The following is a 27,326-nucleotide window of genomic DNA, read 5'->3' on the forward strand; positions in this document are numbered from 1 at the left end:
GAGGTAACTGCTTCAAGGAATATACCCTGTTTATACCCTGTAACTACAAATTACTCTTGTGATGTGTAGCTGAATTATTTTACTGCAAATTACTGTTCTGAATATTGCAAATTTACCTGTTGCGTATTGGCTCTCTTGTTCAAGAAGTGAACAGAAGAAGAGTGAAAATATTTCATCCATGACATAATCTTTCATTTCTGCAGATGCTTTTTCGTTTGGGTGTTACTGTAATGCCCGTAAAGACCGACGACAGTCGCCATTGTCTGTTTTGCAATAGTCAGGGTGATGGTGCTGCGGATGGACCCGCAAGATTGCTTAATCTGGATGTTGACAAATGGGTGCATCTCAATTGTGCTTTGTGGTCGGACGATGTATATGAAACTGTGAATGGTGCTTTGATGAATTTGGATGCAGCTCTGCAACACAGTCTTGTTCTAAACTGCATGTTGTGCGACAAACCTGGAGCTACTGTAAAGTGCTTCAAAATGCGTTGTACAAACGTTTATCATCTCGGCTGTGCAGTCAAGGATGGTTGCGTCTTCTACAAAAACAAGGTAAATGAGTTCTTATAATGGATCAGTCATATTCAGGTTGGATTGATAATTGGTAATTGATTTAAGAAATTGTAATTTTTCAGAGTACGTATTGCTCGCAACATGTCCCGAAAAATGAAAAAGATAATGAATTGACAACTTTATCGGTATACCGACGAGTATACGTGAATCGTGATGAGAACCGGCAAGTAGCAGCTGTGATGCATCATTCGGAACATAATCATCTTTTGCGGGTTGGAAGCTTGATATTCTTGAGTGTGGGTCAACTGTTGCCACATCAATTATCCAACTTTCATACGCCAAATTTCATCTATCCAGTTGGTTACAAAATAGTGAGATTTTATTGGAGCATGAAAAGACCGAATAAACGCTGCAGATACGTATGCTCGATTCACGATGTATCCGGACGACCGGAATTTCGAGTATTGGTTCAAGAACCTTCGCAAGAGGATGTTGAGTTGCGAGATGCGACACCTCGTGCCGTCTGGAATCGCATTCTGGAACCATTAGCTGAATTACGCCGCACCACACACAGTGTTCAATTGTTTCCACGTTACGTTTCTGGGGAGGATTTATTTGGTCTCACTGAGCCTGCGGTTGTCCGCGTCCTTGAAAGCCTTCCGGGAATTGAAACTCTTACAGATTACAGATTCAAATATGGGAGAAATCCTTTATTGGAACTGCCATTAGCTATCAATCCCACTGGTAGTGCAAGAACGGAGGCTCGTTTGAGGAATCAATTGCCGTGGAAAAGGCCGCATACCCAGCGAACTGGCTCTTCAGCGAGAGCAACATTCGTACCTACGGCAACTGTTGCTGGGGAAGTAGCGTGTCCTTATTCAAAACAATTTGTACACTCTAAAAGTTCACAGTATAAGAAGATGAAACAAGAATGGCGGAACAATGTTTATTTAGCACGATCCAAAATTCAAGGCCTAGGATTGTACGCAGCTCGGGATTTGGAAAGACACACTATGGTCATTGAATACATTGGGGAAATCATTCGTTCTGAACTAGCTGAGACCAGAGAGAAGCAGTACGAAGCGAGGGTAAGTTGTATTGAAATTTATTTGGGACTCGAATAGGATAGAAATGAATGACTGATTTCCACCTCTATACGGGAATAACCTGTAGTATTGTGCAGGTTAATTTGTCTAATATTTGCTCCAGAAAAAAAAACTATTGAAGGCGTCATACAGGTAATTCAATACATTCGTACCCATGATATAATATCATTACTAGCATCCACACCAGACTTTAGCGGATAGTTTGATTTTTTGAATTGAGACTGTCTGGGTATCTGCACTAGTTTTGAATCAAAGTAGTCGCAATGCCAGCCGAACGGATAAATCATGAATGAGAGTAGCTTCAGCAGCCTAGTTTAAGCTTCTGCTACCACACTGGGGTTCAGTACCATACGGAAGGTCTGTAATTCCAGCGAACTGTTGCAGCTAACAATAAAGGTTAAAGATGTATAGACTATCGTGGCTGAATCAAAAGTTAGGAAAGGAGACAAACTGTGAAAAAAAGCCCCAAAGGTATTATTTTCCCCAATTATGGTGAACACGAATGAGACAATGTCCCTGCTAACTAATAGAAATGAATCTGAGCAAATTTGAGTAACATAAACTGAGATATCCACCATTCGGGAAAAAATTTTATATTTCAAACCTTCGAAATGATTAAACTCCGACGATTTTTTTTTACCAATATTTTTGAGCTTATTCTGCTTGCTGACCAAATCCCAATAAATTTTCGGAAAAACTTGTACAAAATTGTCCATCATAGTACTATTATAAAGTGCAAATGTACTTGTTGCGTAGTGTCCACTGGTGAGGGAATTTTATAATTAGTCAATAAATTTTATGGCAGTGTGACAGAACGAGAAAGAATAAAATTTTTCCTACAAAAAGAAATTGTAAGAGCAATTTGTTTTCCACTTGCTTGGTTCCATAACAAGTAAATACATTTTAAACGTGGTTTTGAAAACCTATTCATTTGGAGACTTATTCGTTAGATACTCGAATCGACACTATTGGTTCGGATTTTCGTCAGTGAGAAATTATCATTTGATCAGGGAACGTCAGGGAATTTTTTTTTTCTACTATATTTAGTGGCCATCATCTGTTGACAAACAGTTATATCGTACTTGTACAAATTTATTTTTATACACGCTAGAGATAACTCTTTGTAAAAGTTATTTTCGGGTAATCTTTGGAGAGCTCTAAGATCATTATAAGCCCAAAAAAATAAGAATTGAATGGAAAAAGCCTACAATTTAATAATATTGAACGTTCTAATTCTAATACCGTTTCTCATATTGTACATATCTGAACCTGTGGTATTGGAATTCCATGCATGCCATGCTGTATTTTTCAAGGTACTCCTTTCGTAATTTTACTGACGAACTTTAATTTCAGTTAAATATACTTCCTGTGTCAAAAATTGTTCTTGAGATCAAATTATTCTAGGTCATCTAGGGACACGATTTACAGGGACATCAAAGGTCAACAAAATATTTCAATCTCGAAAAACTTTCGTTTGCGTAAGATACCGTTTCCACATGAACTATAAAACCAAGAAACCAGGTTGGTTTGAGAAGAGAATATTTAAATTGGAGCTCGTCTACATTCATCTAGAATATTCTGTTTCTAATATTCAAATAGATAAGTTTTAAAACTCTCGCACGGTAAGCTTGCTCAGGGTCGGATGCCTTGTGTAATTGGTTTTTGTGCTCGTGCGCTCGCATACTCGTTGTCAGTGTTTTAGCAGATGACATAGTTGTAGGGGAGACTGGGGCACGATGGACTCCCCAAAGAATTCTGTTATTTGCTTTACAGTATACAGAATGTACACTGTCTTTGTGGATGTGACGCAAACCAAATCTGCCCGTAAGATTTTTTCTATATAATGCTACAAATCACGTTTACACATGCATGTAAGTATAACGTATTGTGATTTTATGACAACAAATTTCGTCAAAGAATACCACAGAACAATCAGCTAAGTGCTAACAGATTTGAAACACGACGCACAGCAATTTTAGCTGTAATTGAACGACGTTATTGTCATGTATTTGTATGTATACAATGCCAACCACTCACCAATTGCAATTTCTTGATCCTGGTCGTTCGGGTTTTTTTTGGATTCAGAATGTTTCCTCAAGCACGCATATTGGTTTGATAGCACAAAACATGACGTTTTCAATAATCAAACTTGTAAACTTGAAAATTAGTCCGGAAGGTCAAAAGTTGTCAGGTCAAGGACCTGGACAGCCAGAACTACGGAAAATTAGTCCTGAAGGTCAAAACTCACCAGATCAAGGACCTAGACAGCCAAAACTACGGACCGCTTGTCCTGGAGGTCGAAATCCACCAGGTGGAGGACCCGGACAGCGAAATCTACGGAAAAATAGTCCTGAAGGTCGAAAGTCACCAGATCAAAGACCTGGACAGCCAGAACTATGGAGCGCTTGTCCTGGAAGTCGAGTTTCACCAGGTAACGGACCTGGAGCGCAGGAACCACGGAGCGCTTGTCCTGGAAGCCGAGTTGCACCAGGTAACGGACCTGGAGCGCAGGAACCACGAAGCGCTTGTCCTGGAAGTTAAGTTTCATCAGATAGTGGACCTTGTGCGCAGAAACTACGGAGCGCTTGTCGTGGAAGCCGAGTTTCACCAGGTAACGGACCTGGAGCGCAGGAACCACGAAGCGTTTGTCCTGGAAGTCAAGTTTCACCAGATAGTGGACCTTGAGCGCAGAAACTACGGAGGGCTTGTCCTGGAAGCCGAGTTTCACCAGGTAATGGACCTGGAGCGCAGGAACTATGCAGCGCTTGGTCAAAAGTCACCAGGTGAAAAACCTGGACAGCCAGAACTACGGAGCGCTTTTCCTGGATGTCAAGATCCACCAGGTGGAGGACCTGAACAGTCAGAACTACGGAAAATTAGTCTTGAAGGTCAAAACTCACCAGATCAAGGACCTGGACAGCCAGAACTATGGAGCGCTTGTCCTGGAAGTCGAGTTTCACCACGTAACGGACCTGGAGCGCAGGAACCACGAAGCGTTTGTCCTGGAAGTCAAGTTTCACCAGATAGTGGACCTTGAGCGCAGAAACTACGGAGCGCTTGTTTTGGAAGCCGAGTTTCACCAGGTAACGGACCTGGAGCGCAGGAACTATGCAGCGCTTGGTCAAAAGTCACCAAGTGAAAAACCTGGACAGCCAGAACTACGGAGCGCTTTTCCTGGATGTCAAGATCCACTAGGTGGAGGACCTGAACAGTCAGAACTACGGAAAATTAGTCTTGAAGGTCAAAACTCACCAGATCAAGGACTTGGACAGCCAGAACTACGGAACGCTTGTCCTGGAAGTCGAATTTCACCAGGTAGTGAACCTTGAGCGCAGAAACTACGGATCACTTGTCCTGGACGTGGAGTGTCAACAGGTAGCAGACCCGGAGCGCAGAATCCAGGAGGTAAAGAACCCGGTACTTGAAATTTATGGAGCACGATTCTCATACGTCCTCTCTACTGCGCGATTGTTTCCAGACTGAGGAATTCGGCTAGCTGATTTTCGTCGTCGACCATTAGAATAGATCGATGACGTCGAGATAGAAAAAAATTTGGGTGACGTCACTTTCTGAACATCCGACATCCGAACATCCAAACTTTGGTTTCGAACTTTAGTACTATCTATGATACGATGTATGATATATGATGTATGATGTATGATGTATGATGTATGATGTATAATGTATGACGTATGATGATATTGAAAGTTTTCGAACGGAAAAACTGTACAATGTAATCTACACATATTGAAGTAAACGTGTACGAGATATGAAACAATTAATCTGATTGATCTTTAGATACCAAATGAACGTATTAGTTCGTGGACAGTACAAAGTTTCCAAAAAAGTTCTTGAGTGTATTAAAATATCGACCTATAATCTCTTCATTCGGCCCATATGCCATGTTGTGTCTGGAATAACATATGTGACACTCGAGTGATCCGTGGTCAGTACTATATGCCTGTAGTACTGTCCTTATACGTTGGGACACCATATCAGTCCAGTTCAGTCCAACTCGGGATTTTATCGTAATGTTACGTGTTGCCGGTGTAATGCATACGTACTGTAATGGTACAGTTATTCTGTCAATGAGCACTGCACATTACAAGAGAATTCTTTTTGTAGTCCGGTTATTCCACAATATCCTGCCCAAACTTACCATATCTTTGACTATACATTGCTTCATATTTTATTACAAAGCTAACCATATAAATTATTGCAGTCAAAGAAAAATAAATTTTTTAACTTTCATTGCAACAGTGTATGTATTTGACTTCAAAAACGGGTTTTTTATATCACTATCAGAAATCTTGCCAAGCAAGTTGTCCGCGCCATTTTTCATGTAAAATCCATAGAATAAATAGTCTATATTTCATGTATATTAAGATATTTTCTTTGGTAGCAAAATTTTTGTATTTTTATATTACTAACCATTGAAACTACTGACTTTGCCCTCTATGTACATTATTGAAAAGACTGCCTAAAAATCTGTTGTTTGACTTTCGGTTATATAGTCAATAATTCAACTGCCAAAGGTATTTGAAGAACAAATTTTTACACAAAATTGACTTTTGAGCCAAGGCTTCTAACTTTTGAACTATTTGAGCTACAGATTTTTCCTCACAGGATTTCTTCGTACAGAATTTTATTTTCTCCAAAATACTCTCAGAATCAAGTTCATATTGTGAAACGTGGCTGAGTAGTAACTTTTTTTTTTCAAAGGACCTCTTTTCTGTGTTGCTGAAATAGGAAAACTGCGAAGTTTCGAGAGTGACCGGTTGAAATTGGATTTAAAAGATTCCCTTTTGCAAGGACCGTTTTTTTCTATTTACAAGTTTTGCTGATTGAAGCAAACAAGCAATTATTGTTTCCAACCGAAACACTCTAGTGCTTACACGATTCTGAAGACTAAGATTTCTACTGAAGATAGTTGTACAATTTTCCCTGTAACGTTGTCAAGAATAATCTATTTGAAAAAAAAAGATTATATTGTACGTAGATATAGCACGTTTAAGGGATTAAAAAAAAATTGAAACGTTGAATTCTGCTTCGTGTGGATGTTGAATTTATTGAGTACATTGAGAAATTGAACTATTATGCCTTTACAGATTCCCCGACTGGTCTCTTGCTTTTAAATTATGTACTCCGTGCATCTGTTTTCCTTGAGAGCAATGCCAAGTACGTAGAGAGTATGTGGAATGGAAATAATACTTAGATCCATTCACTAAATTAATACCAAACACTTCGTTTCGATTCCAGATATCCTCTGCGTACTTGAAGTCACCATCGAGAAAAATGGTGCACAGCGTCCTGTCCCGTAACTCACGCATAGTAGAGCCATAGCAGTTTTATGTGAAAAAATTAGAACAAGAAAGTATAAATAGAAGACTTTAGTCAGGTAAGCATGTGAAAATGGCAAAGATTTTTGATATGCACCCTGACGAAAGTTTGGTACTGATAAAAGAAAATGTATTGCTTGACCCAAAACGCCCTCAGCTCATCCCTCTTTTGACCCTCCTACGCAGAATCGTTTTTGTTTGCTACACATCTATACATCGTTTATAAATATATTATCTGGACACATATTTTGATGAAAGATATTGTTTTAAAAAATCAAAAAGGTTGCTTCTTCAACCGTCAATCAATCGTTTTTTCTATGATTCTATAACGCCGCCTAGAGCAGAAACATTTTAACAAGATGTCTCTCATCAGGGAATTTCCAGAAATCAGGCACAATACCTGAAAGTTTACATATCCATAAATATGATCAGTATGTTCTACATTTGTAGAAAGCAAACGCGCACAAAAAAGTTTGTGGGGTAAATCAAACTAGAGATTTTGTTAATTTGATGAAAAACGTAAAACTTGCCATTAACCAAAGACTCAAACTGATTCACACTGTTCAATATATATTCCTGAATCAAACAAATGGCAATGCATGATTTTCTTCCGTGCAAATACATATACGATGATGTATTTTAGGAGTATGGTTCAGGTCTCGTTCACCTATATCTTTTACGTAGTCATATGTTTGGTAGCCAAAGATAAAAGGTGATATATGATACATCGATAAATGTATAAAAAGTCAGATGAATAATAAATACATGAGCCAATTTAAAATCTGAGGTGTGGCAAGTTTATTTGATGTGGAGTTGCCTAGTCGCGAACTACTGAAAAATACAAAATTTCATATCATTATTGCTCAAATTATAATAAAAAGAACTTATAATATCGAATTGTACAGCTATTTAGTAAATATTTTGATATATGGTCCTTTTAGCTTGAGTAATACCAGCCTTCTTTGAACATCGTTACCTTGAATGAGTTCACTTTTGTGCTTGCATATTCATTGGAGTCTATAAATAATACTGCATAGAAAACTGTACATTTGAATCAGAATTTCAAGTGTTTGTATGTCAGTAGAAGCTTCCTGCAAAAGCTTTTCTTTCAATAAGCTTCGTCTGTGTGGTATTCAATGCTTATGTGGAAACTAATTATATTGAAGTTGACATTTTTTGTCAAATATACATACTCATATTATTGTAGTGTAGAAACACATTGTCTGACACAAGTCTCTGTGGAGTATTGTCCTGTTTTTTGCCGACTCTAATTACTAACTTCAGACTCAATGTTTCACCTAATTGTTTAATAATATTTAATTTTAACAATTTCTAATAATGTACTCCATTAAAAATTATTTCACTTTCGTTAGATTTCTTTACAGGTTTTCTAATATCAGTGATTTGTTTATTCAGGTGCAATTATTCAATATATGGAGTGGAATTAGAAGCTTAACTACTGCATACCATACATGCATATTATTAGAAAATTAATCAAGTAAATGAAAATGATCCGAATTTCCTTGAAAAATATTTAATATAGGTGACTGGGAAATTAAGTTTCAGGAGTAGCAATTGATAAATAATATCACTATTGAAAACCTTAGCTCAATCTAATCTGGCGATTGATCGATTAATAATCACGTGTCCCTAATATACAACCTTATAAAATGGCTATACATGTACATCAGAAACAAATTGATTCGAATAAATGTAGAAAGTTGACAACAAACTAAAAACTGCATCATCTCGAGGTACATTGTACTGGATATGTTGGGTTTTAATAACCCTTTAATTAAATAGCCACAAGGTAGTGCAAATGGTACAAATTTTGAATGGTGTTTAACAACAGAAAAACAGAGGTTTGATGCGAAAAGAAACTGATTGTTAGAAACAGAGATCGTAATTCTAAACAGTAAATCGGACTTCGCAAGTGAGTCTGGCATAGAATTATAGAGATAAACTGAATTATAAGAATAAGAAAGAAATAATAGACAAAGCGTATTTTAACTACATAACGTAATTTCACACCATCATAAAAACTAAAAAGTCAGTAACCGTCTGTAGAAAACGGAACACACCTGGTCCCTCGATTCTAGTATAAAGACATTCTATCATTCTTTACTCTCTAAGATTGAATTAAATTAAATAATTTACAATAGTTTCAGCAAGTTATATTGTGCACATATTTTTACTCAACGAGACTATTGATGCTGTACATTATATAACTTTGAGTGAATACACTAATTATAGTTAACCATAAGTGATATGTTTTTGCTTCTTTTTAAAACGCATCGAAAAAAAAAACGAATCGTTAATGATTCACTCTTAATGAATATAAACTTAGATGAATTTTTTCCATGTGTTACAGAATCGTGGAATTTATATGTTTCGCCTGGATGAAGAACGAGTAGTGGATGCAACATTGTGTGGAGGACTTGCTCGATACATTAACCACTCTTGTAACCCAAATTGTGTCGCTGAAATCGTTGAGGTTGAACGTGATCTTCGAATAATTATCTTTGCAAAGCGAAGAATCTCACGTGGTGAAGAGGTAATTTTTTCAACTACTTTCCCGTTCATTCTCACGCGTTACATCTTAAATCGTTAGAAAATTCAAATTTTAATGAATTCAATTTCTTTATAGTTGGCATACGATTACAAATTTGACATAGAAGATGACCAACACAAGATAGCGTGCGCATGTGGTGCACCTAACTGCCGCAAGTGGATGAACTAAAAGTCTATACACTGCAATGTTGGTATCTTTATGAAATAGGTTTTTATGCGAATTATGCCTACATGCATGCAATAGGTGTGCGTATATCTATGTACATACTTCATAGACGTATTATAATATTTAAAATGTGAAGTGCCATTATGGTTTTACTAAGTGATTTGTAGTAAAGTTGGTGCAGAGTCATCACAACATTCCTCCAAAGTTGTACAATATTAGTTTTATTTTACCAACCAGAAATCTTAATCGCTTGTATATTACCATAAGACTCTTAAAAGGAAGACAAAGTGTAATAAAAAGAAGTTAGCGGGTTCTGTATGTAAGAAAATTTCTATCTTTGTATGTTATATGTAGTCAAAGACGGTAAATAATATTGTAATATAGGATCTAATTTAGTTGTTATTATTAATGCATATATGTTGCACTGTATTTGTACATAAGTAAAAAAAAACCTAATGTTATTTTAAATCACCAGAAAAAATTGTGTATTCTCAGAACCCCTAATTTGATGTTCCACACGTTTATAACTACAGTCCACTCTTTCAATAGTGCCCGTAAAGGGCGCGTAGGTGAATAATTTTCTGATGAAAGTAGTAACTCCACTCTCGACGCAACTCGGCGATGAAAATGCACCTAGCGTGCGATACTGTTGGAAGAGCCATAGAACTTGGCCACGAGTGAGGGAAGTGTTCGAGCACAAAATAGGAGAAGCGACACCATTGGCAGAGCGCACTGTATGTCACTATTTTATAGTAAATAAATGCGAGTGCGTGGGTGGTTTAATATTTACACGTACACACGCACATGCACTTTATAAAGCTGATTTTGCACAACGAATGGTACGGAAATTCATATCCAAATGCCGTAACTTGTAACGGTATTTTGAAGTACTTTCTGCTTCAATTTTTTTTCTTTTCTTATGGTTCATGGACACCCCCATTTAGCGAGTTTTATCTCTCTGCCTGCATTTCGGTAGAAGCTTTGTTTTATGGGAGAAAAATTCTACAGCGAAGTCGCTCTCCATTATCGTAGTCTGCTATAAAGAATTCATCGTGGATTCGGGGATTTTCGGGAAATACTACGAGACAATACCAGGTTCGACATACATGCAACACGAGGTTTTGCAATAAAAGGCGTTCACTGAAGGTCTATAAAGACTGTTGGAGATGTCTAATGAAGATTTCCGTAACTGGAAGTGGCCGAGATAAATTCATCGTCAAGCGGTGTTCGCTGCGTCGCGCAACTCAAGTCAGCAAACAGTCGGTTACGTAAAAACGACAAGAACTGATATTACAATCACGTGTACCCAGATGTATAATGCAGTGACGGATATTATTATGACTATGAAATGACCACCGGTTGAAATTTTGAGTCCATGTTGCAAGAAAATCCAGTGAACTTTAGGCAATCATTATCACAAAAGCAATAGAAAAACAAATTTCAAAGTAATCTGGGTATTTTTTCACCTGTACTATTACTTAATTGCATGGTGAAATCGGTAACTGACCTTCAAATACAAGATACATCATGTAATATTACCCAGAAAATACAATTCTGTAATAATTTCAATGTCTGAATTTTGCATATGGGACAGTGAACCATGGTTAACAAGGAGCTCTTGACCTCCGATATATATGTGCAGAAAATTCTTGGATAGGTAAGTCAATTAGGAATCGAATATTTTAATCCAACGGTTGGGCCTCGGTGGGGGCCCTCCTCAGGGATAACTTTTATTTTAAAAATAATCTTATGTATTAGATGATAAGTAATCAGCATAGTCAAAGAGGAACACGCATAATTGTCAACAATTAAACAGGACGGTTACTGATGCCTTTAATTCGGCGTTTCTCTTACTTTCCCATCAATAATTTGAACCCGTGGTCGTGCGGGACTAACAACGCGTACCAAATAGTGAACCATATTAGCGTCAAAAAACTTTTTGTAACAATAATCCCCTTACTGATGTGTAATTGGCGAACATCTCGTGAATTTTTACGATATTTTTTAGTTGGAATTATAAAAGATGCTAGTATTTTTATGATGTTATTAGGTACTTAGAAAAAGTAGCAAAAAGTGCGTCGGACCAACAGCAGAGAAATGACGAATGAAATTCTTCGTTTTTTGGCTGTAGTTTTTTATCCGTTGCTCGCAGCGTAATCGGACAGCGCCCGATCGATTCCTCTCACAAAATGACGTCGATATAGTGCATCAACGAATTGATTTCAGCCAGTTTACAGTGAAGAGAATGCATGAATTGAATATTTCAGTGTTGTATTAGGAATAAATTAATGCAGCGTGGAAAGGGAAGCTTCAGAAATGTACGTTTAATGAGTCACGCAGAAGGCCCCTCCAGCATCTCTACTTCGCGGCCCCTAAATGCCTAATCACGCCTCTCGAAAATGGAATCCTGCCCTCATTTTAATCCAGGTTACATGACCAGTGTCGAAATGTCTGTTCTACGCTATCTTTTTGTTACTACAATTAAGGTTCACGATATTTTGATCTTTGCAGCCGAAGATACTCCAAGAGTTGAAAATACTTCCAACAGAAACTTGGCTTCTGAGAATTTTCTTTGAGTGAGCTTTTATTTGAATTTCCAGAGGGGCTCATTTATTCTTACTAGTTTCAATTAAAATGAGTTCGGGTTCATAACTTTATCCTTTTTACCTTGATCCAAATTTGACTAACAAGGAAAGTGTCCCAGATCGATTTCTGCGATTTGATTTATTTTGCGATGTGTTATAGTAGGCTAAAGACTAAGTGACACGTATTTTTTTGGTCTGCCATTCAATACTTTAAGGGGATGAAATCACCTTTTAAAATAAGGTATGTCAAGGGGCGATTTGGCAGTTTCGCCCACAAGAACATAATACTTTTAAAGCAAGCCAACTAGGATAGTTTTTTCATGACGAGAATTAAAAAATGTAAATTTCTCAATTAAATTTTTGTTACGAAACTCCCGAAAAAAATCAATTTACTTGTAATTTCTCAAGACAGATTTTTATTACGACATATTTAGTTGATTTTCAGAATCTCTCCAATTAATTCCTGGTTACAGTGACCATCTCGGATATCACAATGGAAGTTTTGGAGTATTGCTTTCACGATGGCACTTAAGAAAATTATTTGAAATCAAACCTGAAATTTAACATACTGTCAGATAATGCAACTCACATTTACTTCATCTTGTACGTCATAAAATGGTATTATTCTTGCATTTTGTGGTATATTTCAACGCAGTCTATTTGTTTTAATGAACTTGTTTTAAACAACCACATAGATTATCGTGCAACCAAAAATAAATATCGTTAAAAATTCATATAGTTAATCCTCTCATACATCTCGACTATTTCTAAATTCACTATAATTGATAATTTTTAAATTTCTGAAGTCTATCAGATGCATAAGTTATTGAAAGATATGAACAATTTTCATTCTTTTGTGACAACATAATTTCTTTTTCATGAATCAATTTATGTACAGTGTGAGATTTTATTACAGCAGTTGATTTGAAAGCAAAACATGTCTTAGCAAAATTTCAGAACCAATTATTTATATGCAGTGCGAGCTAAACACTACAGTCCGGAATGAAGCGATCTCACAATCAGATAAACAGTCTGGCAACTAATTTACGCTATATATAATAAGTATTAAATTAAACATACAACATATCAGTATGGACGTGCAAAGCCGTCGCTTTGGTTTGATTTGGTCAGGATAACAAAATAATCTAGTGGAGTAAGTTTTCGGCAAAGCAATCATAGATGCCAGGTTCGGTTCCTGGCTTCATTGTAAATTTTTCTAGTCATCAAAAATGTTCGCATTTGATGCCTGGTACAATCAAAGTTTACACATACACACTGCAATGTCGGCTCCAATATACAGGATTTATTAAATTAAGTATAATATGAGAATACACCATTTTTTACATGTACAACGTTATATATATGTACTTATTCCGTTAGGTAATATTTTATTTATGCTCCATTACAATATAAGTGAATTGTGTACTTTCTTTTTTTTCCACACTTATTGTTAGTAGTTATCTTCATACAAATAGATTATTGACAATACCAAATAATATTCAACATTAAAACGCTTCAATTACTGTACAATTAATAAATTAAATATCGAAATGCAATTTACACATAGTATACTCGTATAGGTAATTCATACGTGAACACCCTGTCTGTGCACATCAAGTAAGACATTTTATTCAATCGACATTCGCTGAAAATTCGTCGTATTATTTTCGATCATATCTGCGATTACATTTCTTTCACGTTTTTATTTCAGGATTTTATCCTCTTTAGTTTTAATTGTTTTACTTGAAAACTGTACCACTCAATATGTGGAAATAAATGACAGATTCTGATGTTTGAGATTGTATACGTGCACGTAATTGTATATATTAAAAATCATGAACGCATGTATCAATTTATACGTATGCCTTTACATATCGTATTAATTAGATATTCATTTATTCATCATCAAATTGAATAAATTCTTTCGCCGTGTGACGATCCAAATATAATTTCGAAAGAGTGGCCGCTAACTTCCGTCTGTAAATGAGAATTTACAATGAATCGAGTTTGTTATAATAAATTGATATTAAAAACACGTGATTGGTGAACGAAAGCCAAGTATCATCAGAAGTTTGCAGTAATGCTCGCACTTGCCTGAATGTGTTCAAATAAACATTACGTAAATTGTGATATTTTTAAAACTTTCAAGTTTTAGTCGCTGTGTATCTCGAAATACCATTCTTTTTTAACTTCCCGTTTCGTTGTTCTCGGAGAAAACAGGAAGTTATTATGATCAGCCCGAAAGTGAAAAGTCTAGTTTTCGCAGGGATCTAGAGAATCACCTCCAACCATTTGCGGATGGACGTCTGTGTGTATCTATGAATGTATGTATTAGAGTGGTCCTTGGAAAATCATTTGTAAATTTTTACCGCCTCGCCCGTCAATTCGAGTCCAAACAATTCCAAAATTTTGGCACTTTTTATTTCAACTCTAACCCGCGCCCGCAAGAGAGTGGATTTCGCCATCTAACAATTTGAGGGGCACATTAAATCTACCCATCGAATCTCGATCAAATTTTGCAGACGGGGGTTTCTTGGGTCGCTTGTTACGAATCTAAACTCGAAATTACAAAAATGGTGGATCCAATATGATGGACCCAAATCCAAAAAGTCACTGAAGCTGCCATTCAGGTATTTTAAATCGTTAATCACGAATCTAAATTTGTATTTCGAAATTCGAATTGGATATTATTCCTTTTTTTCATTGAACTGGGAACCTGCAAAGTGAGAATGGGAATTTCGGTGGCTGCATCATGGCCAGCCTAAAGCTGCTTGTTTCTTTAGTCACTGTGTAACATGCCATAGATTAAGGAATTTTATTTTTATATGTAATTTTCGTGATTAACTGACCTTGTTCAATAACATAATGTGATACTTTTTGAAAAGCATTATTAAACTGATTTACCAAATGTTTTCATATTATAGAAACTATCAACTAATGAATACAAAATCACTGTTAACGATATCAAAACTTGTTGGGTAGTGATAAACTTACTTCATTGACACTACGCATTTAAACATACCTTTGTTCAAAGCAATTATTAAAAAAAAAAAAAAGAAGAAACTGTTTATGAAATTTCGTTAGAATTTTGATTGATAAACAGACTATTGAAGTAATTAGTTGTTTGAAATAATTTTCTAAAGTTTCATCTAAAAAAATCCTCGTTTGGGTTAATGAATTTCAGTGAAATCGAATGATTTGGGTACTCAAAGCATATGAGAAAGCAAGCCGTGTAAATTTTTATTTCTTTCTTTTCTCAAGTGGAAAGTTTCAAGTTATCTGATTCATTACGCATACTTTTAATTTAAAATGAGAATGAATGATTCAGAAGTAAACCTTATTTGATTAGAAAAACAGTCAAAAATGCGAGGAAAAAAAAACATGGAGCGGAAAACTTATCGGCTACATTCTTTGTATGATGTTTCGACAATAAATGAAGTTACGCGTGGGCACAGCTTTTCATATCAGTATACTGATACAGGCCTTTGATTTGTAACCTTCCAAATGATGAAATAAGAGTTAAGTGACTTTGTTCAAAACTTGACGATTTAGTTTTATGGTCACATTGTTATGAACTGGACTATTCATTATATATATAAACAAGAAACTTGTGGCAATGCGATTCAGGCTAAGGACGCTGCCGAGGGTTGATGCAAATACTTCGCATCCACCGTTTTATTTGTCGACTCTCAAAAATGATGTTAATTACATGGTGTTATAGCAAGGGAAATTTACCTTCCTTTACATTTTTTTTAACACAGGACTTCCACTTCTTCTTTTCGTTCACCTAAAGTTAATACGCGTTTGCCGAGTACAAATCGAGGAGTCGAAGAGTCAGTGTTTTCAAATTAGAGAGCATCACGATAGAGATTAACGCTATTTACCTTCTTTGCAAACTATAAATAATACGAACTGGTTATTATTTGTTTTTCTGCTTTATAAACATATGAAAAATGGATTTTTTTCTAAATGCAAAGACCCAATCGTACCATGTGGCATGATGGGTCCATTACAATTGCCTCCTCAAAGTGCAGTCCGACTGCTATGTAAGCTTGAAGAAAAACGAACGTAATACTGCTTTCTAATAGTGCGGTAGAGTTGTTGGTGGAATGCATTTATTAGTAGAAATGACGCGCAATGAATTATGTAATAACACTTTCGTTTTCCTAGCAGTTTCAAGGGTGAGTACAAAAATGGCAAACTTATTTTGGATATCAGAACTTTGATAATCAGTTGTACCAACATTAATACATGTTTAGTATGATTATATAAACATTTTTCATCATGGAAAATCTACTATTTTTTAACAACGTGCCTGTAATTACATACATCTTTGCACACAATGCCCCTGACTCCCTTCCGAAAATGAATGTATCAAATTATGCTTCACAGGGAAAGAACAGATTTTATCTGAACTATCGAAATGCGTTTTCACACTATTAATCGTTAACAAAATTTTGTTGAAATTCTAATAATCGTACGTAGTATCTGAATATATTCATAATTTCCGCATCTATTCATTGTAAAAGTTTCCTTCCTTATTGACCATTATGTTAGGAATTCCAGCAGTCAGTTACCACTTCAAAAAGATCGATTGCCCAACTGATTGGTGCGCAAATCGATGGGTAATTAAGGCTGAATCGGCTAGACAGTCCAAATCAAAAGTTAGAGAAAGTAAAACAAACTTTTTAAAAAATCTTCTAAAATGTTATCGCGTCAATGATGGTGAACACGAATAAAACAACATTCCTAATACATAGCTGTAAAAGTGAATCCGAACAAATTCGCATAACACAAGCCATATTGTCAACAGTTTGAAAAAACATTTTATCATCAGAAGGTGCAATGTGATGAAACTGGTGTGTTTCATTAGATTCAAAAGTTTTTGAGCTGAATTTATTTACAATAAAGATTTCCTGAGATTGCTTGAAAGAGTTCTACAAACAGTTATCTCCAGAGTTAAACAAGAATAAGTTTGTATAAAGACGGTACAACAAGTATTTTTAGCGTGCTAATTATAAAGTATTTTATCAAATTGTTGATATCTTAGCTGATGGTTTGCTAATTTACCCAGAATAATTTCTATTACACAGTGGGAAAGTTTTCTCGTCCGTGTTCACCATCATTGAGGAAAATTTGGGATGCAAATATTTTTTAAACGCTTTTTCCTTATTTGCCAACATGTAATTTCAGACAGCCGAGCTGATTCATCCTTAATAAAGACATTTCAAAATTGAAGGCAGGTAGTAATCTTCTGTAATATGATTGCAAATAAACATCTATCTTGATATCCAACATTTAAATATAAATCGTTCCAAAAATAATATAATAATGACTTGATGTAGGCCTTATTATTCAAACGGTTACGATCCAAGTAGTTGGAACAACAGATAAACATCTAATACTATGTTTGCAATATCACAATTGCAGTTTACTGTGCACAGAATATTCAATTTCTACGACATGCCCAATGTTTATTTATAGTCCTGAGAGACTCGACACAATTTGTAATCTTCGATAAAAAATTTGCGCATCTTTCCATAAATTTAAGCTCTTGTCAGCTAAGCTATCGGTTCATCCTTGGAGGATTAGTTTTTAGTCTTTAATTCTTTATCAGAATTCATCAGCTTCAAATGAAACGCTTGCTACTATCAGTAACATTCAATTTATATTTATTTCATATTACAGTATACCTAATACTTTTCATAACATTCATTGTATGCGTCATTGTTACTTGTATCAATTCTAGCCTTGTGAATGAAAATATGTTGGTATACATATGTTTTTTATCCGGTCAGGGGTTTAGGCATTAGAGGCACAAGAGAACCAATTGTCATGACTTTTTTCAAAGTAAATACATATTAAAATTATCCCTAAGTTTTAATTTAGCTATAAAAATTAATAATCCTCAACGTAATAAACGAGGTGAAAAATCCTGTATCAGATATCAAATGTTCTAAGCTTTGAGTCGGGATGGGACGGTGCGTTTTTGCAGTTTCTTGCCATTTTTTTCGAAGGGAAGGGAACGTCGGCCCTTAGCAGCTCATATCTCGAAAACTTTTATATCTAACACAGGATTTTGCCAAATTGTTTCAAATTTTTCAACTGTTTTAACCAATGCGTTCGTTTTACAAAATTGAAATAAATTCAAATCGATGGGAAAAAATTCAAGAAAAACACTAAATGCCATCGTGAGTAAGGACAACCATAACAAAAATCGCTAGCTCTACATATGAAATGCCCCATATACATATCAAGTATGAACTTGATTTTGGTATGTGATGCATTTGATGTACCAACCAATTGATTGGTTCTCATTGTGTTTCAGCAGAGCCATTTATTCTAAGCAAATGATGCCATGAAATCAACAATTATAATCGTGCGAAATAGATATCTCTCAATATTCTAGGCCAATTACTATATTTCAATTATTTATAGAGCGCAATAAACTTATGTGAAATATAAAGCATTTGGCATTTAGTTGTCTTTGAAGAAACCATAAGAATTTCGTTCGTTTTGACCTCTTATTGTGAACAAACCTCTTGAACCTCCGGAGGCAAGTTAATCCGTTGGAGTAAAATGCATTTACCTGTGATTTTGATATCAGTTTTCGCTTTTACAAAAATCTTGATCATCTATGGCTATTTATACCACGTATTCGGCAAATAGGGCAAAATTTTACCAACAAATTGAGAGCTGCAATGAGAGTGTTACGGTTGAAAATATTATCAATCGTTTTTTAATATTAAACCAGCTTCTACAAATAGTATATCAAATCTATCTATATTGTACGTGTATGGGAAAACTTTGGTATAATTTGATGTGCTGTAGATCAGATTAAAAAAAAAATTGTCTAACAAATAATAGCGAAAGGCTATTAGATTTATTTTAATTTCATCGACATAGTTACTATTACATTCATTTTTTGCTAACTATTTGTACTGGTTAAAAAAAAGCAAATTATTCTTAAGACACACAACAACTGACACCTGCATATAATTAGAAAAGTAAGAAGTCTTGAAAAGGTGTTTTTGTTATATTCAGTTTTGTTTTTAATCACCGGCAGTCGTCACACTGCATAAGTACGGAATAAAAGATGATCGAACTGCCTCTTACAATTCTTGCTGGGTTATAACATGTTGGATATCCCAAGATTAGTTTAGACTTCGAATATATATACATATACATATACAATAGCACATTCATTATCTTTGGATTAGTAATCATTCAGTAATACAGGAATTTACGGCTACTACTCGTCAATTTTTTGTAGCTTCAAAATACGTATACAATATTACAGTATATTTTTTACTATAGATTATAGTAAAATACGAAACACATGTTATTTTAATGTAGAATAACCAATTTTCCGTTTGAAAATATGTGTCCCTATAAGCTTGTCACATTTCAAACATTAAAAGATGTTATGATCAAACTTTACATTCTTTACAGAAACGATCGCTGCAGTATGTATATTTTCTGATACCTACGAAGTTGATATCAGTAGCCTAAGTCTGCGGCCGAATACGCTGAACTTCATTAAGTAGACTAATGTGTTACACAGTTATGCCCATGATTCTGGAACATTACTAACTTTCCATAACATTTGGCAAAATTTAATTTTATAAGGCTTAACTGCCTTATTTCAATTAATGTTAGCACATTCAATCATTAACTCTTGGTCAGGCTGGTTTTACCTTCAGTTAATATAATCCCATATCAAGGAAGATATAAAATTATTTGCTCATTTTTTAATACGTTGTTTACTTGTTGAATGGTCTATACATGGTAATTTATTTGTTGCTGAACACGAGACCCGGGTGAAAAATAGCCGCTGATGCGGGTACCAGATAGAAAAGCTTCGTCAGTGGCACTCTTCTTCAGCAACAATTACATGACCCTGTACTTTGTGGTTCCGCTTACTTATTACAAAAATATTGTTGTACCTTAATTCATGTTATAATGTTCGTTAGTTATTCTGTTAATTCTTTTTTTACGGCAGAAATTTTTTTTATTGACATAAATAAAACATTTGTAAATGTTGTTTTGGTCGAACACAAAGCTGGGTTAAATCTAGTAGGCTATGATTCATTAATCGAACCCTAGTAGATAACCTGTCAGTGAATATTTTGTTGCGTTTCAAGGATGTAATTCTATGGATGATATATTTCTATTTGGTAGGTAGGCCTTGTTTATGCGTGATATCAAAGTGTCCGTTGCGATAGGAAATATTATACTCTATTTGAAACTATTTGCCTCTTTCTAGACTCATGGCATGTGAAATTACAAATGTGGCAACAAAAAACATGGTCACTCGACTAACGTAAATTTCATTTTACACAGTGTTTTTTCTTGCTTATACTTTTACATTAGGCATCAAATGTAAATACTCTCAAGTTTTTTTATTTATTTTGCGGCATATATCTCTTACAAAATCATCAATTTATTCTAGTCATGATATCCTAAGAATTTTATATATATATATCATGGAATTTAAATGCATAAAATAAGTCATGTCACGCGTCTCAGCCAGTTCCTGTATTACTTATTGACAACAGTTTTGAAATTTCGTTTAATTTTTCAAATTTTTTAAAAAATATGTATTCTGTAACTGCTATTATTACAACTTGAAGTTTTGGACGTTTATTTATACAAGTTATTGTTTTCACCTCAACTATTGTTTGTCGATCGGTTGATATCTTCGTTTGTCAATTGCAATCGAGTGTATTCTTCTGTATTTTTTTTCTTTTTTCTTTTTTTATTACCATTCTTGTCAATTCCCCAAACATTACTCACTTATTTACCGTGTGTGGCTTACGCCGACGTAGGCTAAGTCAGGCATCAGTTTCCCCCTTGAGCCTTAAACGAGCAAAATCCTCAAAGATAATGTCATCGTCGCCCGTATCCATTTCTCTGAAATATAATATCAATTTTGAAAAGCCATTGCTGTTTATCAGCAAAACAGTGTCCACCAAATGACTTATGAGAAAAAAAATTTTGTCATTAATCTAAGTAGATATATTTATACACTGCACAAATATGTTTTTGGTTGATATCTTGAATGAACTTTTTCACAGCTTCTTGAGGGTTGTGCACGAAAGTGTCAGGCAATGCACACAACGAATACGTCAATCACAATTGTAATTTATAAATATGTATCCACGTACCCGTCTAACTGAATAAGATTAGTATCGACAGGTACTTCTCCATCAGCAGGTTGGTGTGCAGGACTTGGTCTTGCTGTCACAGGATCAGGTGGCTCTTCTTCCGGTTTCGGATGCATCAAAATGAATGGTAACTCTGCGACTAATTCACTGTTGAAGAAATATGTAAGCTGAATGATAATACAGTGGCCATCAGTTATTTGCTTATCTAAGAATATGATATATTGATGGGTTCAAGTCAAAAATACGTCGCTCAGAGATATGGATAAAGACGGCCATTTCGACGTGAATACTTGAAAACACATTGCTGGGCAGAAAATTAGAAAATACGTGACTGAGAAAGGCATATTTCAACGTTACTCTTTGGAATGATTCTAATAAGTTCACTGTTGAAAAGTATCATTATCTAGATGAAGATTTGTAACGGAATGCCCTTTTTCCGTTACAATACAATAAATAATTTGGTGTATCACCTTCGCCGTATCTCATACAACATATATATTTTTCCTTTTTTTCTTAATGTGTAATTTAAGTGACTATTCGACTTTAAGTTCAGCAAATTTTCGATACACAATTAGTTTTTTTTTTTTTTTAAAGTTTGAAAAGGATGTGGTATCAGTCATTTTTACAGCTATATAGATTATAAATGTGCATAGTTGCAGCCTGAACTGGATACAATTAAATATGTAATAAGTATGAAAGAAATTACGTGAAATTTGAAAGCTTCTATAGTGTTCAGGAAACTATATATAAATTGAGACTTACCCGCCTAACGGACCTAAGCAAAGTTTCACTTTGACTTTGTATTGAACGATAATTCCTAGATTTTCACGTTGTGATGGGTCTGCTACACTGTAAATGGGAATAAAATAATTTTACTCGGAAGCCTGCGACAATTACTCAGAGTAATAACATCGAAGCATGCCCAAAATGCAAGCTGAAATAGGAAAATAGCAAAGTATACATTAAATAACATGCCGTTAGACACGATGCATGCAGAAATATAATTAAAATAAATGTTAGACGTTGAACAAAGCGTAATCTTTACATATTAGTTTCAATATGTTATTAAGCATAACTAACACAATTTAAGAATTTTCGCGTGCCATATGGTATACCATTGAACCAGGTTCCGTCGTAATTGCTTTTGTATCATTTAGTGACTCCAATGTAACCATAAAATGAGAATAAACATGAAGAAATTAGATTTAGTTTGGCAATATCGAAAATATGAGGATTCTCTTGAAAAAGACCAATAAAATTGTTGGAGTTAGTTTTGTATCTTACAAGTGAATGTCTTTCTACATTTAACAATTATATCCCAATTGTTCAAATGAAATTTAAAAAGATTTAAAATATTAAGAATAATCCGCTTAAAACCAAAACCAATTATATTCGTATTTTTGTGAATAATTCCGACACTTTTCAAACTAGAAATCTTCGAAAATTAGCAGGAGCTGAAAACGAAAAATGAATCACAGGAATTGTGTCCAGGATTAGCACACTCTGATTTGCTCTTAAGAACACGTGGGGTTGGAATAATGAGATTTTTTACAGCAGGGTCGTAGGATAAATAAAAAAAATAAGAGCACAGTGATGCAATAATATCTGACATACGTAGTTCGTTGCATGCATCAACGGACCTCTGAAATAATCATTGTGATTCTCAAGAAAGAATTGCAGTAACTTCATGCAAATGCATAATATCAGAGCCCAGAATTTGAGAAGGATGGGGATAAATTTTACAAAAATAAGAAAATCCCTTCATACATCGATGTATAAATTCAGCATCACGGGTGATGAGGAGAGATTTTAAATTCAATGTATCTAATGCGTCATTTCTGTAGTTTGTAACGTGTATAAAATGAATATGACACGTGGAAGCTGAGGATATAAAGCTTTGAAAGAAAAAAAAAACTATGCAGTATTAATTGAACACGTTGAAAACACTATGATCATAACATAGAGAGTAACATCATGAACAGAGCAAGATATAAAATTGGCAAACATTGAAACGTGTTATAAAATTCACAATGCAGCGCGTAAGATAGTTCCAAATGGTAAATCAAGAATCAATAAATTTAAAATTCATCCAATTAAATATATACCAAAGACTATCGTAAAAATCAATGAGCCAAATAACCAGAAAATGACACAAATTGTGTCAGACATCTGATTCACTACGCGTTCTCTGTAAATGTCATTCAGTGACACTTGGACTACTATATTAGACATTGAACAGATGCTAACTTTAACGCTGTTACACGGATTTGTATGAAAATCGAAATACCATAGCCGTAATGGTTGCGGGAAATTGTAATGGTGAAGAATTACTATAATTCAAAATAGTCGGAAGCGAATCTGGAATGCCAATATACTGCAGAAATTTCAAGTATTTACTGGGACTGAAATTCTCTATGATAACAATTTCTTGAATTAACTAATCAATGAATATCAGAACATAAAACGTAGCTACTATGAAATTTGCTTTTATATTCAATTTCAATATGGGCGGTATCGAGTAACTAATAATTTCTGAAATACGGGAGCCTCAAAATTGAACGGATTGAACGAAGTTGTTTCGAGAAAAAATTTTGAATTGGTTTAGATTGAAGAATTACTTGATTTGTTCCGTGCCGAGTACAACAAAAATCTTACTATGTTGCACTGTAAACCTTTTCAATATTACAAAAATGCAGATGATGATGAAAAGAAATGAGAAGAAAAAAAATTAAATGCCATTTATTATTTTTTGAGGTGAACTGATCTTACAGCGTGCTGGACGCTAAATTGGTGTCCTCATGTTTCAGCTGGCCATCAAGAGCAAGTCCCCATTTATCTTTGTTGTTGGCGAGAAGCGGAGTCAACCAAAATACTTTGCTCAGCGTGAAACCTGGCCCAACTGGGCAACCCTCCCTGATAAACGAATACCCAATGACATGTTATTTATGAAGGTAAGTTTGCATCTTTAATTTACACGTTTAATTCACTTGGGTATTTCAAATCTTGTAATATTCTTATAAAATGTAATTGCTAAGCAGCAACGATTCGAACTTTAATAAATGATTCGAGTTAATCGAACATGTTTTGGCTAGTGTTTCACCAGAGATGGTGTAAACTAATGATCCTTCCTGAAAAATTTGTTCTATTTCAGATTTTGGTCGATTCCAGTCACGCCCCTCTATTCTTTCACAATTAAAACAAGTAACATGAATTCACTCGATTATCAGACTAGACGATTATATACCATATTCCTCAATTACTCGTTTTACAGTCAGCACATTAACCGCATCGTTATTGACAATGTCCAAGTCAACCGTTTCATGGTTCTTAACGTCCAAGTCACTCACTCCGTGATTCTCGATTTAGATGTCATCGCGCTTTTTAGTTTCCAATATCCAAGTTATTGAATCAAGCCAAGTTATTCGACACTGAACTGGAGGCCGAAAATTAGAAAGAGGATGATCTGGGCTTGGAAAACTACAAAGCAGGTGACTTGGTCGTTGTGAACTAAAAAGCGGAATACTTGGACAGATGAAACTATGGATTGTAAGACCTGAGCATAAAGAACCGTGAAATTGATGGCCTGGACATTGAGACAACAATGTGGATTTAATCATATAATTGATATTGTATGTGAAAAATTGCACGTGATAAAATCTACTCTGATAGTCTAACATCAGTTCATAGAATGTTTATTTGTACCTCACTTCTTCATCTCCCAATTCTTTGTAAGAACTCCCCGTCGCTCTAAACACTTTTTGTTCAAGGACTCTTCTTCCGGAATACACATTTATCTATGCCATGCCAAATCAATGCCTATCGTGTTTGTTATTCACTTTGCATATCCAGAAGACACCACAGAAAATTTGTGTTACAAATAAATGAGTTGGACATCCTGCAATTTTAGGCACTCCAAAGCACCTCGAAACAATGACTGTTTAAGGCAGTGATGAATATATATTGTGGGAAGAAAACTGTCTTACTCTTAAACGCAGAAGTGTCTTGCCAGAGAAACGAGCGACAAATATGTGGGGTACGCATGAGTGTCACAATGTCACACGAAAAAATGTCCGTTCATTACTTAAAGATAATTGGGTCGCACCGCCTGAATCAAAAGTTAGGGAACGAGTAAATAAGGTTTAAAAAATCTCCGAGAATGTTATTTGTGCCAATAAAAGTGAAAACAAATGGAACGACACTTTTACTACCTAATGGAAACGAATCTCAGATAATTCAGGTAATACAGGCTAAGATATCAACAATTTGAGAAAAAATTTCATATTTTCGTTTTTCAATCGATTCTAATCTTTTCGGGCACATTTTGCCCGCAGAACAGAACGTCACAAATTCTCTGGGAAACATGAAAGAAATTTTACGTTATAATATTTTATTGTTGACGAACATTTGTCGTGCCGCAGTCACACAAGTTTTTTTTGATCCACTCTAAACATTACCAGTCAAATATTTGAGTGATGATTGAATGTATGAGAGTCATTTCAAAATCATTTCGCAATATAATTTCACTAAAATGGTTCTGTTAATTTCTCATTCAAATTTGTATTCGAATTTTCTGAGATGAATTTTTGCCATACAGCAGAGATGCTGTGTCTATCCTGTTTATCATCATTGGCACAAATAACATTACTGGACATTCTTTAAACTATTTTTTCCTTTCTCTTAGCTTTCATTTCAAATGGTACCGACTGTTTATCCTTAAGATAAGCACGTTTGTAGCTGTAGCTATACGAACCGCTTACATTGCTAGTAAATTGCTGGACTGTAAAATTACTAGAAAGAGATAGGAGTGACGAAATCAATCAAAAAGTTCAAATATTTATCTCCATAACAAGGTGAGGCTGAAAGTGCGCAGGGGCAAAGCCTATAGTGGTATCGTACAAATTTCTTAAGAAACCTTTCTCGTTTCGCGCAGTAGATGCTCAAATCCGTTTTCTTTCAAAGAAAAATTTCGATTTTGCTTAAGTTTGTGTCTTATTAGTCCAACTGCGGAGTCAAACCAAATGCAGAATTAAGGTTTAACTGAAGTGCTAGGTCGCAGTACTGTATTAACACGTTCCAATGTAAAATATAATCGCTGTCGAAATGTTCCATGATGATTGTTTAAATTCTTAGAACTGCGAACTATGTACCTCAAGGACTAGGAAAAAACCTGGGTACACCTCCCAGTATTTTGTAGCACTGTATTTTTTTGCTTATTTCCTTCAATACCATTACTTTCAATCATATAGCCCAATGATGCAAGGAGGTTGGATGAGATTTATGTAATAATTTCCATCCAAGATCAGTGAAAAGTTTCATCTATTTTGATAGAAAAATAAAGAATGTGCTATTTGACCATCAATTAATAAACTGCATCAACTTGACCAATTGATAACGTAAGGTGACGTCTGAAATCTTATATAATGTTCTGCCAGACTTTTCATGAATAACAAACATTTGATTCAATCTTGCATTTCAATTTTAACGTTAGTAAATTAAATTTCTTAATTTCATGTTCACAGTCAAGAGGAAGAAATATTTCAATATCTACAAAGCCAAGTATGTAACTAAAAGACATCAATCGTGCTAATTCAACTTTCAATTTCAGCCAACAATCTGTCACATAGTGCAAATACAGACTACAAAATGCTTGGGATTTAGGAATAATATTAAATTTTTTCTATAATTATCTTATGTAAGAAAAATATGCATAGGGAATTTGTTATCATCTAGATGGTGAAATATAATTTGGGGATTTTTGTATTTTTGGAAATTGAAAATTTTTGTGTTTTCTATGGAAAGTAATATACGGGCATATTCATATATAACAGAAAAATTAAGATAAAAAAAAAAATAAACAAAACTCCATCACCAGATCAG

General features: G+C 34.9%; 2 protein-coding genes and 1 long non-coding RNA gene across 15 annotated transcripts in view; 2 read left to right on the forward strand and 1 right to left on the reverse strand.

The window, feature by feature from the left end:
- LOC124180001 (histone-lysine N-methyltransferase 2C-like) overlaps positions 1-10,538 on the forward strand; it is a 72,688-nt gene extending 62,150 nt beyond the window's left edge. For 6 of the 11 annotated variants that reach the window (XM_046564948.1, XM_046564951.1, XM_046564950.1 and 3 more), the window contains 4 exons: positions 204-554; positions 638-1,603; positions 9,332-9,514; positions 9,608-10,538. In XM_046564948.1, the coding sequence (XP_046420904.1) occupies positions 204-554; positions 638-1,603; positions 9,332-9,514; positions 9,608-9,700 (1,593 nt within the window). In that variant the 3' untranslated portion in view covers positions 9,701-10,538. Of the gene's footprint in view, positions 1-203; positions 555-637; positions 1,604-6,880; positions 7,020-9,331; positions 9,515-9,607 lie in introns of those variants that run through there. The other 5 variants (XM_046564955.1, XM_046564957.1, XM_046564956.1 and 2 more) reach the window with 3 other exon arrangements.
- Positions 10,539-17,931: 7,393 nt separating this feature from the next.
- The window catches only part of LOC124180003 (beta-arrestin-1), a 29,969-nt gene continuing 20,574 nt past the window's right edge, over positions 17,932-27,326 (reverse strand). For 2 of the 3 annotated variants that reach the window (XM_046564964.1, XM_046564965.1), the window contains 4 exons: positions 24,219-24,362; positions 22,212-22,298; positions 21,450-21,596; positions 17,932-21,195 (listed from right to left, as the gene is read on the reverse strand). In XM_046564964.1, coding sequence (XP_046420920.1) covers positions 21,117-21,195; positions 21,450-21,596; positions 22,212-22,298; positions 24,219-24,362 — 457 coding nt within the window. In that variant the 3' untranslated portion in view covers positions 17,932-21,116. The remainder of the gene's footprint in view (positions 21,196-21,449; positions 21,597-22,211; positions 22,299-24,218; positions 24,363-27,326) is intronic. The other variant, XM_046564966.1, reaches the window with a different exon arrangement.
- LOC124180005 lies at positions 24,327-25,548 on the forward strand. The gene is made up of 2 exons (XR_006870186.1): positions 24,327-24,400; positions 24,601-25,548. It is a non-coding gene; the product is annotated as an uncharacterized LOC124180005 (long non-coding RNA).

Source organism: Neodiprion fabricii, chromosome 4 (genome assembly GCF_021155785.1).
Source record: "Neodiprion fabricii isolate iyNeoFabr1 chromosome 4, iyNeoFabr1.1, whole genome shotgun sequence".
Classification (NCBI taxonomy): Eukaryota; Metazoa; Arthropoda; class Insecta; order Hymenoptera; family Diprionidae; genus Neodiprion; species Neodiprion fabricii.